At 43.8% G+C, this 13,475-nt stretch overlaps 1 protein-coding gene across 1 annotated transcript in view; it reads right to left on the reverse strand.

The window, feature by feature from the left end:
• Positions 1 to 2,850: 2,850 nt before the first annotated feature.
• ST14 (ST14 transmembrane serine protease matriptase) overlaps positions 2,851 to 13,475 on the reverse strand; it is a 75,146-nt gene continuing 64,521 nt past the window's right edge. The window contains exons 18-19 of the mRNA XM_073603314.1: positions 7,416 to 7,552; positions 2,851 to 3,558 (exon numbers count right to left, since the gene is read on the reverse strand). Coding sequence (XP_073459415.1) covers positions 3,397 to 3,558; positions 7,416 to 7,552 — 299 coding nt within the window. The 3' untranslated portion in view covers positions 2,851 to 3,396. The remainder of the gene's footprint in view (positions 3,559 to 7,415; positions 7,553 to 13,475) is intronic.

Here is a 13,475-nt window from a genome sequence, read left to right on the forward strand (position 1 = left end):
TTACATGCTGTATAAAAGGAACACAGAAACCCACAAGGGAAGTTAACTCTTTAACCCCTATGTCTTGTTCCACAGCCGGTGAATCACCCCACAGATCCACCTTCAACCAAATAGTCAATCACTTATCCTTCCGTTAGTACTCAGGAAAAATGATCTGCAGGCCCCCTATTTTTTTTTTTTAGGAAGGGAATGTATAATTATATATATATATATATATATATATATATATATATATATATATATATATATATATATATATATATATATATATATATATATATATATATATATATCTCAACTGCCCATAGAGTAATAACATAACAGCGACAAATGTCCCTGCTTACCTGGGCCTGGCTGATTGGTGTGGCTCCTGCCACCGCCGTCTGATCGTCCTCCATTGCTGACAGGACTACAGCGGCGTCTGTGTTCTTTTATTTAATATTCCCGGGCCGCTCACCGCTGTGAGGGCCGGAAATGACATCAGACACAGAGACCGCCCCTTCCTCCTGTGTTCCAGCGGCCGGAACTGGAAGCCGCGTCGCGCCGCTCGAGGCCCCACTCGGAATGATGCGCTTGCCATCTGAACCCGGAAGGCGTGCGGTACAGCAGAGTAGCCACCGTTCGCTACTCCACAGCCCTGCCGCCGGTCTGTAGGAGCGGGACCCACCGCAGCCTGGCTCTCGCCGAGCATGAAGAGGAGGGGGCGCCGGAGAATCCCCCACACGTCACGGAGGATGCTGGGCTGTCTTCTGAAGGGAAAAAAGCAAGTTCAACCGGTATGCCTCCTACTTTCACCACCTGGAGAAAGCGCAGCACACCCCTGGTTCCCTGCAGCACTTCCACCATGGCGGAGGAAACACTACAACTGAGGCCATGGTGGAAGTGTCCGGTCTTTAAAGAAACTGACTGCAGTGTTTCCTGGGAAAGTGGGTGGAGCTGCGCTCTCTCCAGGTGCTGTCCTGAAAGACGAAGGGAGAAAAAATGCTTTAGATGACAAAGATTTAACATATTATAACATTCATTATTACTGTAATCCATAAAGATCCAACAAATATTGTCTTGGTTTTAAATGAGCCAGCACATGAGGCTAAATGGGGCGCTCTCACACAAGAGCACAAAATATCTGCATCCTGACCTATGTTGAGAGGGAACTTACCATACAGGAATCCGAGGCACCTATAGCAAGCATATGTCTTCAATGTGAAACAAAAAGTCAGTGACCTGCAAATGCCATCCAGCAAACACTGCAATTGTGCTACATTCAAAAAGTTGCAGTAACACTTAAAGTGTAAATCAGATCCTGTTCCCTTAAAGCATGCATAATGGCACCGTGCTTGTGCTGTGTAATTTTTGCCGGTTTTATCACCCAAAAACCTGGCTGATCCTGCCTAGCTATACCCTCCCCCCCCGTAAACGGACCATGGTATATCATGGCTGCTGAGCCCTGACACTAGTCAGTTTACGTGCCTCTGTCATCCGCAGCCTGCTGTAAGCTCTCCGGTCTCTCCTCCTCTCCCTGCCTGTCAGCTAGTCTGTGCCACTATGCTCCCTGCCCCTTCCTGCTGCTATCATAACTGTACTACAAACAACCCATCCCCTCTGTTAGCCAACATCATCTATACCAGTGTATGTGCTGCAAAAAAAAAAAGTGCAGATAATACCTTATAGCAGAGGGTCAAGTGACTCCTGAGCTTTCTCCTCCCCAGCTGACATCAGCAGCAGTGCTCAGCCCCGCCCACTAAAGTTGTCAGCTGGGCAGAGGAGAGAGCCAAGGAGTCACTCTGATATAAGGTATAATCTGCATTTTTTTTTTGCCGCACAGACATTGGGATAGATAATGATAGCCAACAGGGGGATGGGCTGTTTGTAGTGCAGTGGTATAACAACCACTTTAATTTAAAAGCTGAACTCCCTTCAGTCTAGCACAGTTGTACAGGCTCATCCCAATTACTGGAATTGCTTACTCTGATCCCACCTAATTTCCTGGTTGGAGGACATCCAGCATTATGTAGCCCTTTCCTCCTCCCCCAGCCTGACTATCCCAGGCCCATCTCTCTCATTGATTGCATTTCATTGCTTTTTGAGTCATGTAGGCTCAGCATCATATGTTGGGCATTACTTAGATCAGTCTGCATGCAAACTGCCCAAGAACACCCAGACTGACACCACCCAACAAGGCATTTTAAAACTTTCCTAAAGCTGAGCCATCCTTGCCCTCCTCACCAGCACTGTGGTGACCTGGAGCTCCCCGACGTCTTCAGTTGGTCTGCTTCCGGGTCCAATCATCGTCCATTTTCATTGGCCGAGCTGAAATGTCAGACTTGTGCCTGCACCTCAATTTATCTTTGCTTTGCTGAAATTGTACATAGAGCTTTGCATGTATTCAGTATACAGGGTGGACAGGCGGGTGGGAAACACAGAAGAGACATAAGTTGTGTAGACATCAGAAAAGGCAAAATATAAAACAGACTGAACTTCAGATTCAACAGGCTTTTCAAAGCACCTCTTATGGTAGCACCATGGGGCTCTTTTCTCAAGAATCTGTGATGCCCGTTTTCTTCATGGAAAGGTTTTCATCGTATCAAATCAATTATATGTAAGCGTAATATTAGGTGTACATTAATTAATAAAATTGTCTGTGGGGTGAAAGTTACAGTCATTGCTGGATTGTGAAGTTATTCTCAGGGCTCTATAGGATGGATGGCCTTATATATAGTTTTAATATATACTAAATAAAATTATTACATAGAAAGAAGAGGCAACAATGTGGGTGCCAAGTTTAAGGGTGACGGCAGAGCACGAGAGGCCAGAGCAATTAGATATTAAAAGGCCAGAAGTGACACGATTCACTAAAATATTAAAAACAAGTTTATTATTTACATTGAAACAAACATTAAAAAACTGAATTCACAACTTAAAATAAAAAAAGGCACTCAATCTCTCAGAATTCAGTTCCATTGCATAAAATCCTGTTAAAAATGATCAGTACCAATCGGAACTTGCTTCGGTTCTGGAATGGAGTGTGAATGAATGGAGTGTCCACCAATGAGATAACAGCAGCAACAAAATTTCAGAGACAAAATTCTCCCCCCCCCCCCCCAAATCGATAAAAAAACATTCATCGCTGACAGCAGGGCACAAGATGCCACCGGTACATCCAACACGGTGAATCGATCAGACGTAGTGATAGTTGCTCTGGATTTCTCACTTCCCACTGCAGTTAGACTCATGGCACCATGGCTTTAAAATAGTCCATCCAGAATTACAGCGCGCTTGGAGTGTGAGACATTTATATGTATTTAAAATAAAAACAACCTTGCTAAAAACAATCCAAACCATAACTGTCTCTTCTTTTAAAAAAATAAGTTGATTGGTAAAAATGTTGCATTTTCAGTGTTACAATTTAGCATTCTGTGTAATCCAGTCCCTCATTGCGGTCACCTTGGTGTAGATGCCTGGTTTATTCCTCCGAGCACAGCCCTCTCCCCAGCTTACGATCCCAGCCAGATAAACCTTCCCGTTCGACTCCACGCTGGACAGTGGACCTCCAGAGTCACCCTGCAAAAAGCCAAACACCACCTTTTATTATACTTCCCCTAATATTGACATTGAGCGTAGATCGCTTTTCAGAGAAGTGGCAGTCCTTGCCGCATGTACAGTAATGTGCAAAAGTTTTAGGCATGTGTGAAAAAATGCTGTAAATAAAGAATGCTTTCAGAAATATAAGTGCTAAATGTTTTTTTTTATATCAATTAACAAAATGGAAAGTAAATTAACAGAAGAGAAATCCAAATCAAATCATTATTTGGTGTGACTACTCTTTGTACCCAGTGGGTGGTGGTTTTGTCTTTGGGGGGTGGGGCAAACAACCACCCCCCTGGCAAGTTTGGGGCTGCCTTTCTGCAAAACGGAGTTGGAGATTTGGTCAGGATCAATGGTTTCCTTAATGCTGAGACTTATCCATCATGCCATACCATCAGGGAGGCGTGCGATTGGCCCCAAAGTTATTCTGCAGCAGGGCAACAACCCCAAACATACAGCCAATGTCATTAGGAACTATCTTCAGTGTAAAGAAGAACAAGGAGTCCTGGACTGATGATTTGGCCCCCACAGAGTCCTGATCTCATCATCATGGAGTCTGTCTGGGATTACATGGAGACAGAAGGATTTGAGGCAGCTTACATCCACAGAAGTTCTGTGCTTAGTTCACCAAGATGTTTGTAAAAACCTACCTGCCGAGTACCTGTGTGCAAGTGTTCTTAGAAAAGTAGATGCGGTTTTGAAGGCAAAGGGTGGCCACACCAAATATTGGTTTGATTTGGAATTCTCTTGTTTATTTACTTTCCATTTTGTCAATTGATAAAAAATAAACTATTAAACACTTCTATTTCTGAAAGCATTATTCATGTACAGCATTTTTTTTTTTTTTTACACCTGCCTAAAACTTTTGCACAGTACTGTTTAAACAAGCTCTCAGGCTCGGTTCACACTAGGGGCGGCACGACTTGCAGGTCGCCTCACCGAGGCGACCTGCACACGACTGCCACGGCGACTTGCAAAACGACTTCTGTATAGAAGTCTATGCAAGTCGCCTCAAAAGAAGTACAGGAATCTTTTTCTAAGTCGGAGCGACTTGCGTCGCTCCTATTAGAACGGTTCCATTGTACAGAACGGGAGGCGACTTGGTCACCTGACAAGTCGCCCCTGTGTGTACCGGGGCTTAGTATGATAAGTCTGACAAATCACAGAATAGAAGAACCTTATAGCTATAAGAACACTAAGTGTTTTAATATTGGAAAAAAGTTTAACTCTCTTTTTATACGTGTGTGTGTATATATATATATATATATATATATATATATATATATATATATATATATATATATATATATATATATATATATATATATATATATATTTTTTTTTTTTAAGTGGTAGTAAATTTTTTTATTTTTATCTATACTAACGCTTTTATTTCTACTTATTAATTTTACTTACAGGTAAGCTTTATTATATCTACTAAACGTGCACCGTTTAGGAGATATTTTAGCGAGCAGCAGCCGGTGATGTCACTAGCGCATGCGCTCCAAAGGGACGGCATATACCCGTGCTGTTCCTTCAAAACTGTGCCATGGCCGAAAAACCTGGGCGCATGCGTGGGAGTGACATCGAGGCTCGGCCATTCAAGAGGTCGCAGTCTGCGAACCTGGAAGGAAGACCGGGTAAAGAAAGAAGCCTCTGCATCAGTGACAGCGCGCCGCTGGAGGGTTTCGTTTTAAAGGCAACTCTTTCATATTGTGCTAGTATGCGCTAGTGCTAGTATGCGGTGCATAAAAGCACATTATGATATTGCCTTGTGGGGGAAACTTTTTTTTTCAAATGAGTTTATGATTGATTTAATATAAAGCAAATTAAAGCAAAGCTTTGTTTGTCCAAGAAAATTATATATGTATTAATACCTAAAAATTATTTTTACACAGGATTTATATAGTGCAGCGCTTTATACAAAAAAGGGTACAGTACAGTTACAATAAACTCCAAGACAGGGAGGGTTGAAAGGACGCTGCTATAAAATTTTTTTGCTGAATGAACAGGCCCCATAGCTGAAATATGAACGTGGATCTAGCGCTTGACTAGTTAAACATGTTAAAGTGGTCCTAAAGGCTCAAGGGTTTTTAGAGTCCATTCACACTTAATAATTGTGCAATTTCCATTGTGTCTTTACCCTGCAACTTGATGCTTTGACCAATGTGATAAATTTTGTTTGTGCTCTTTAAACATGTGCAGAACGGAAAACTTTTTTTAGTTTAATTTGGTTTCTTTATTTTCTAATGACAAAGAAGAAAGAAGGAAGAAGGAATGCTGGCAATGAAAAATAAATGAGAAAAAAAATTACGTGGGGTCTCCCCCTCCGATGCATACCAAGGGCCTGGTATGGATTTTAAGGGGAACCCCATGCCAAAATTTAAATAAAAAAAAAAAAAAAAAAAAAAAAAAGAAGAACATTGGTATGGGGTCCCCCCAAAATCCATATCAGACCCTTAAGCGAGCACATCCCACCTCCTAAACCATATCAGACCACATGTCCTCAATGTGACATCATCGACCGAGGGAATTCTGGGTTGGTGGCGTCACCGGATGGCCCCGCCCCTTAGTTAGAGCTGGTACAAGGCGGATCTGGCAGACGCCTTTGTTGGAGCCAAAAGGTTGTGTTTTGTTTTTTTTTCCGGGTTGGTAGTGGTGTGATTGACTATGGATCTACACCAGGGATGTGTTTTTTTTTAAGAAATTGTCAAAAACACAATGCTTTTTAAATGAGATGGGGTACTATATACCCCATACTCATTCACATGGGCGGGTTGGCCGGGAACTGGGGGCTCTCTTTTTAAAAGGGGGCTTCCAGATTCAGATAAGTCCCCCGCCCGCAAATCACTACATCCGCTGGCCAGGGTTGTGGTGAAGAGGCCCTTGTCCCCCATCAACACTTGCTCGTCCCCTCCCCCCCCTTTCCTGACCTGCATGCTCGGATAAGGGTCTGGTATGGATTTTGGTAGAGAGACCCCACGCTATTTTTTGTTTAAATGTTGGCGTGGGGTTCCCCTAAAATCCATACTAGACCCAAAGGGCCTGGTATGCATTTGGGGGGGGGCCACGCTGTTTTTTTTTTTTTTCATTGCTGGCATGCTTTTCACAAGTCGCATCTATATCATGCAGGTGCGACTTTCATGGTGTGACTTGAGGGTTTACATTAAGGTCTACGGACCTAAAGTTGTATGAAAGTCGAACCAAAGTGGTGCAGGAACTACTTTGAAGTCGCACAGATATGAACGGTTATCGTAGGGACAGTCCAATGAAGGTAAAATACCCTTAGTGTGCAGCAGTCCCCATTACTTACCTGAGCCTGATCTTTCTCCAGCGCTGTGCATAGGAGCCTCAGCTCTACTGGGTCTCTCCCTCTTATTGGCTGAGAATCACAGCCAGTGAGCCAATGAGGGGAGGGGGCAGGGCCAAGCAGCAGCTCTGTATGTATGTGAATGGACACACAGAGCATTGGCTCAGGAGTGCATCAGCTTGGGTGCCCTCGTTGCTAACTGCTTGCTCTGGGGGCACTCGGCAAGAGGGAGGGGACAGGAGCACCAGGGGGCTGTACTGTGCAAAACCATTGCACAGAGCAGGTAAGTACATCAACATGTATGTTTTTTTTTTTTTGTTTGTTTTTTTTTAGTTATTGCTTTAATATCACTTAAGGGAATTGAAATGGGTTGACAGGTCAGGAACATTTTAAAACCTGACATCACCCCAAATCTCAATTTCATGCAAAAAACATGCCTAGTTCCTCTTTAGTATTGTTCCTGTATAAAACTGTCGATTGTACGGATACCCAACAGTGGCTGTAAGGTTAAACAAGAGCTCACCTGACACGCATCGATTCCACCACTGAGGTACCCAGCGCAGATCATACGAGGTGTTAGTTGGTCATCCAGCAGTTTATTACATTCTGTCTGATTGATGATTCGTATCTCAGCTTTCTGTAGTACAGTGGCTCCAGCACCTGTGCAGATAGAGAATGGGGTCAATCGTCTTTACTTATATTATTTCTTATCCCTGAAGACAAATACCAACAGAAAAAAAATATTTCAGTCCTCACAACTCCCATCTCCACTGCAACTCATTAAAACTCCATTCATATTTCTTACTGATGACGCTGAAAGAACCACTTAAAGTGGTATTAAACCCTAAAGAAATGTGTTATATTTCAGCTTAGCATTTCTTAGATGTGGCAACTGCATTGGTTTTCTTTTTTTCCCCCCTTTATTTCCACCTGGTGATCCGGCCAGCAAGTCTTATTTTTAACTTCAAGCTGTCCAGCAAATGTGGCAATTAAAAGGGTTGAGACAAACTATTTAAGGCTGTAAAACCTTCATCCAAAATGGAACAAAAAAAAAAAAAAAAAAAAAAAAACTCTTGCTGTTTAACTACTTGCTTACTGGGCACTTAAACCCCCCTCCTGCCCAGACCAATTTTCAGCTTTCAGTGCTCTCACACTTTGAATGACAATTACTCAGTCATGCAACACTGTACCCAAACAATTTTTTTGTCCTTTTTTTCATACAAATAGAGCTTTCATTTGGTGGTATTTGATCACCTCTGGGTTTTTTAATTTTTGCGCTATAAATGAAAAAAGACCGAAAATTTTGAAAAAAAATGCTTTTTTCTTCGTTTCTGTGATAAAATTTTGCAAATTAGCAATTTTTATTCATAAATGTTGGCCACAATTTATACTGCTACATATCTTTGGTAAAAATAACCCAAATTAGTGGATATTATGTGGTCTGTGTGAAATTTATAGAGTCTACAAGCTATGGTACAAATCATTAAAAAAATGATCACATCTGATCACACCTGATGTACTGAGGCCCATCTCCTTTCTTGAGACCATAACAAGCCAGGAAAGTACAAATGCCCCCCAAATGACCCCTTTTTGGAAAGTAGACATTCCAGGGTATTTAGTAAGAGGCATGGTGAGTTATTTGAAGTTGTCATTTTTTCCCACAATTCTTTGCAAATTAAGGTTTTTTTTTATTTTTTATATTTTTTTCAGAAAATTGTCATTGTAATAGCTTATTTCTCTCACATGGAATGTGCATACCACAAATGACACCACAAAATACATTCGGCTACTCCTCCTGAGTATTACAATACCACATGTGTGGGACTTTTTCACTAACTGGCCACATACAGAGGCCCAACATGCAGGGAGCATCATCAGGTGTTCAAGGAGCATAAATTACCCATCTAACTTGTTGACTACCTATTACATTTTGAAGGCCCTAGAGCACCAGGACAATGGAAACGCCCACAAAATGACCCCATTTTGGAAAGCTAACACCCCAACGTATAATCTATGAGGCATAATGAGTCTTTTGAACGGTTCATTTTTTTCCAGAAGTTTTTGGAAAATGTGGAAAAATATGAAAACGCATTTTTTTTTTTTACACAAAGTTGTCCGTTTATAAGATATTTCCAACACATAGCATTTACATAGCAAAAATAACACCCCGAAATACATTCTGCTACTCCTCCTGAGTAAAACGATACCACATGTGTGAGACTTTTACACAGCCTGACCACATACAGAGGCCTAACATTGAAGTAGCACCTTCAGGTGTTCTAGGAGCATAAATTACACATCTCGATTCTCACCTACCTATTATACTTTTGAAGGTCCTGGAGCACCAGGACAATGTAAACGCCCACAAAATGACCCCATTTTGGAAAGCTAACACCCCAACGTATAATCTATGAGGCATAATGAGTCTTTTGAACGGTTCATTTTTTTCCAGAAGTTTTTGGAAAATGTGGAAAAAAATGAAAACGCATTTTTTTTTTTTTACACAAAGTTGTCCGTTTATAAGATATTTCCAACACATAGCATTTACATAGCAAAAATAACACCCCGAAATACATTCTGCTACTCCTCCTGAGTAAAACGATACCACATGTGTGAGACTTTTACACAGCCTGACCACATACAGAGGCCTAACATTGAAGTAGCACCTTCAGGTGTTCTAGGAGCATAAATTACACATCTCATTTCTCACCCACCTATTACACTTTTGAAGGCCCTGGAGCACCAGGACAATGGAAACGCCCACAAAATGACCCCATTTTGGAAAGCTAACACCCCAACATATAATCTATGAGGCATAATGAATCTTTTGAATGGTTCATTTTTTTCCAGAAGTTTTTGGAATATGTGGAAAAAAAAATGAAAACCCATTTTTTTTTTTTTTTTTTTTACACAAAGTTGTCCGTTTATAGGATATTTCCAACACATAGCATTTACATAGCAAAAATGACACCCCAAAATACACTGTGGCACTCCTTCTGAGTATGGCAATACCACATGTGTGAGACCTTTACACAGCCTGGCCACATACAGAGATCCAACATGCAAGGAACACCATCAGGTGTTCCAGGGACACATAGCATGCATATACCAAGAATTACACCCCAAAATACATTATGCTGAGCAAAGAGAAACAAAAGATTACCTGTGGTTTTAGTAGTATAGTTGTCCCCAGGAGGATAGCACTGGTCCAGGCAGCAGGCAGGGACTTGGTCAGCAACAGCGAACACAATTTTTCAGGCAGCAGGCAGAAATACTGTCCATAGTCAGTACAGGCAGCAGGCAGGGATACTGTCCATAGGTCAGTGCAGTGCAGGGTCAGTGCAGGCAGAGATTGTCAGCAGTGCCAAAATATTGGTCTTGGTAGTAGGCAGAAACAAGATCCATGTGCTGTGGTCAGTGCGACAAACAGAGGCATGACAGCAGTAACTCCTACAGGCAGCAGGCAGAAGTAGGGCCTCGTTCAGGACAGAATGGGGACAGGGGTAGAGGCTTCTCCCACCCAAATCTCTTTGAAGCCTCCGAGTCTCCAGACCCTAATCTAGGAATGAGAAAACAAAGAAAATTGTTTTCTTCATCCAGAAAAACTATTCTGGAGCCCCTCACATATGTGAGACCCCTGTGTTGAATCCCACTAGTCCAGTTGCAGGGTACAAGATCAGTCCAAGAGGCAGGCAAGAGGCATGGTCAAACAGTCCAAGGTCAGTTCCAGATCAGGCAAAGGTATGTACAGAATCGTTAGGCAGAAGCATGGTCGAATAACAGTCCAGGGTCAGTTCCATATCAGGCAGAGGTATGTACAGAATCGTTAGGCAGAAGCATGGTCGAAAAAACAGTCCAGGGTCAGTTCCAGATGAGGCAGCGGTATGTACAAAATCGGCAGGCAGAAGCGTGGTCAAATAACAAGCCAGGGTCAGTTACAGAGCAGGCAGTGGCATAAGGGGTGTGAAGGCAGGAACTGAGGATTACGGTTACCATACTTCACTAATAATTTAGTGAAGTATGGTAACGGCGGAAGCATTCACCTATACAGAGGCCTGGTTCGGAAGGACATTCTGCACAATAATAAGATGTGTCTCTTCTGACTCCTGCTCTGGTACACACCTTACATCTTTTTTGGCGTCTTTGGCCTGTTGGTCTGGGATGGAGTTTATCTGGAAAGTGGCGCTCGGAGAGTCGACTAACATCATCTGATCGGATGTTTACTGGTGGGCCGTTCGGGGAATATAAGGGCAGTGTAAATTTCCTCCAGGTAGCCAAGGAAGCGTTGGGGGTTTTGGGTGGATTTGCAGTAAATGATATAGGAGTTGTATATGGCCAATTGAAAAAAATAAATCGCTACTTTTTTGTACCAGTGGTATGTCCTTCTTGAGGCAAGATATGGTTCCAACATTTGATCGTTAAAGTCGACTCCCCCCATAAACAAATTGTATTGATGGATGCATGTGGGTTTCTGGATGGGGCCATTCCTTCTGGGGATTTCCACATAGGTGTTGTTGTGGATGGAAGACAACATATACACATCCCTTCTGTCCCTCCACTTCACTGCCAGAATCTCTTTGTTACGCAGACATGCCGTTTCTCCTTTTCTCAACTTCTTATTAACAAGACTTTGAGGAAAGCCCTTCCGATTTTTTTTCACGGTGCCACATGCTGGCGTCTTCTTCCGATGAAGGTTGTGGAACAGGGGCACAGAAGTGTAGAAGTTATCTACATACAGGTGGTATCCTTTGTCGAGTAGGGGGTATATGAGGTCCCAAACAACTTTCCCGCTGGTTCCCAAGTAGTCCGGGCAATTAGGAGGCTGCAGCTGGGTGTCCTTCCCTTCGTACACCCTGAAGGAATATGTGTACCCTGTGGCTCGGTCACATAGTTTGTACACCTTCACCCCATAGCGGGCCCTTTTGCTGGGGATATATTGCTTAATTTTAAGCCTGCCGCTAAATTTCACAAGGGACTCATCTACACATATTTGTTGGTCCGGGGTGAACAGCTGGGGGAATACTTCGGAAAAATAATTTAATATTGGGCGAATTTTGTAAAGCCTGTCAAAATTTGGATCAGTTCGGGGAGGGCACTGGGTATTGTCGCTGAAATGTAGGAACCTCATTATCATCAGATACCTGGTTCTGGGCATTACCGCGGAGAAGAGCGGCATGTGGTGGAGGGGGTGGGTTGACCAATAGGAACGGAATTCGTTTTTTTGAGTGAGCCCCATATTCAATGTGAGGCCCAAAAAAACCTTGAACTCCTCCACTGTCAGGTCTCTCCACTCAAAGGGACGGGCATAATATGATGTGGGATTTTGCAAAATAAATTGCTGTGCATACAGGTTGGACTGGGCCACAATTGACGCCAACATGTCCTCCGTAAAAATTAAATTAAAAAAATTAATTGGGGTGAAATTCCCTGTATCCACCTGGACTCCTGGCTGGGCCGTGAAAGGGGGAACGCTAGCTTCTCCTGAATTGGGAGGAAGCCACAAGGGGTTCTGAAGTGCAAAGGGAAGGCTGGCATGGGACCTAACCCTTTGGGGCTGGGGTGACACCCCACTGGTACTTGGCCTTTCTTGCCGAGGCACTGCGGTGCTAGTGGATGGCACTGCAGTGCTAGTGGATGCCACTGCGATGCTGGCGGATGCCACTGCGATGCTGGTGGATGCCACTGCGATGCTGGCGGATGCCACTGCGGTGCTGGCGGATGCCACTGCGGTGCTGGCGGATGCCACTGCCTCCTCACTAGAACGCCTTCGTTTGGCGGGCCGAGTTTCTTCCTCCGAGTCTGTAAGTGTTTCACTACTGAGGACTGGCTCGTAATTTACGTCAGAATCCGAATTGGAGAGGGAATCTGAAAAAGAGAGCTCCGCGTTGCTCTCGTCGGCCGTAGAAAGAATTTGGTATGCCTCCTCGGCGGAAAAGCTTTTTTTGGACATGGCTGCTGGTGGTTTATGAGATTGCACAGCTGTGTGCTAAGCCTGCACTGATGAGGTGGCACTAATTGATGACACAGATGTGCACTGATGAGGCGGCACAGGTGGGCACTGATCGCACAGATAGGCACTGATAGGCACTGATGAGACGGCACAGATGGGCACTGATGGGCACTGATGAGGCGGCACAAATGGGCACTGAGGCAGCAGATGAGCACTGAGGAAGCAGCACAGATGTGCACAGATTTACACTAATGAGGCGGCACAGGTGGGCACAGATATGCACTGATGTGGCACAGGTGAGGTGGCACAGATGGGCACTGATGAAGCGGCACAGATGGGCACTGATGAAGCGGCACAGATGGGCACTGATAAGGCAGCACAGATGTGCACTGAAGCGACAGATGGGCACTGATTGGTACAGATGGGCACTGATGAGGTGGCACAGATGGGCACTGAGGAGATGGCACAGATGGGCACTGAGGAGATGGCACAGATGGGCACTGATGAGTTGGCACAGATGCGCACTGATGAGTTGGCACAGATGCGCACTGATGAGTTGGCACAGATGCGCACTGATTGCACAGATGCGCACTGCACAGACGGGCACTGATGGGCACAGACGGCACAAGTGGG

This window comes from Aquarana catesbeiana, linkage group LG10 (genome assembly GCF_042186555.1).
Source record: "Aquarana catesbeiana isolate 2022-GZ linkage group LG10, ASM4218655v1, whole genome shotgun sequence".
NCBI classification, from domain to species: domain Eukaryota; kingdom Metazoa; phylum Chordata; class Amphibia; order Anura; family Ranidae; genus Aquarana; species Aquarana catesbeiana.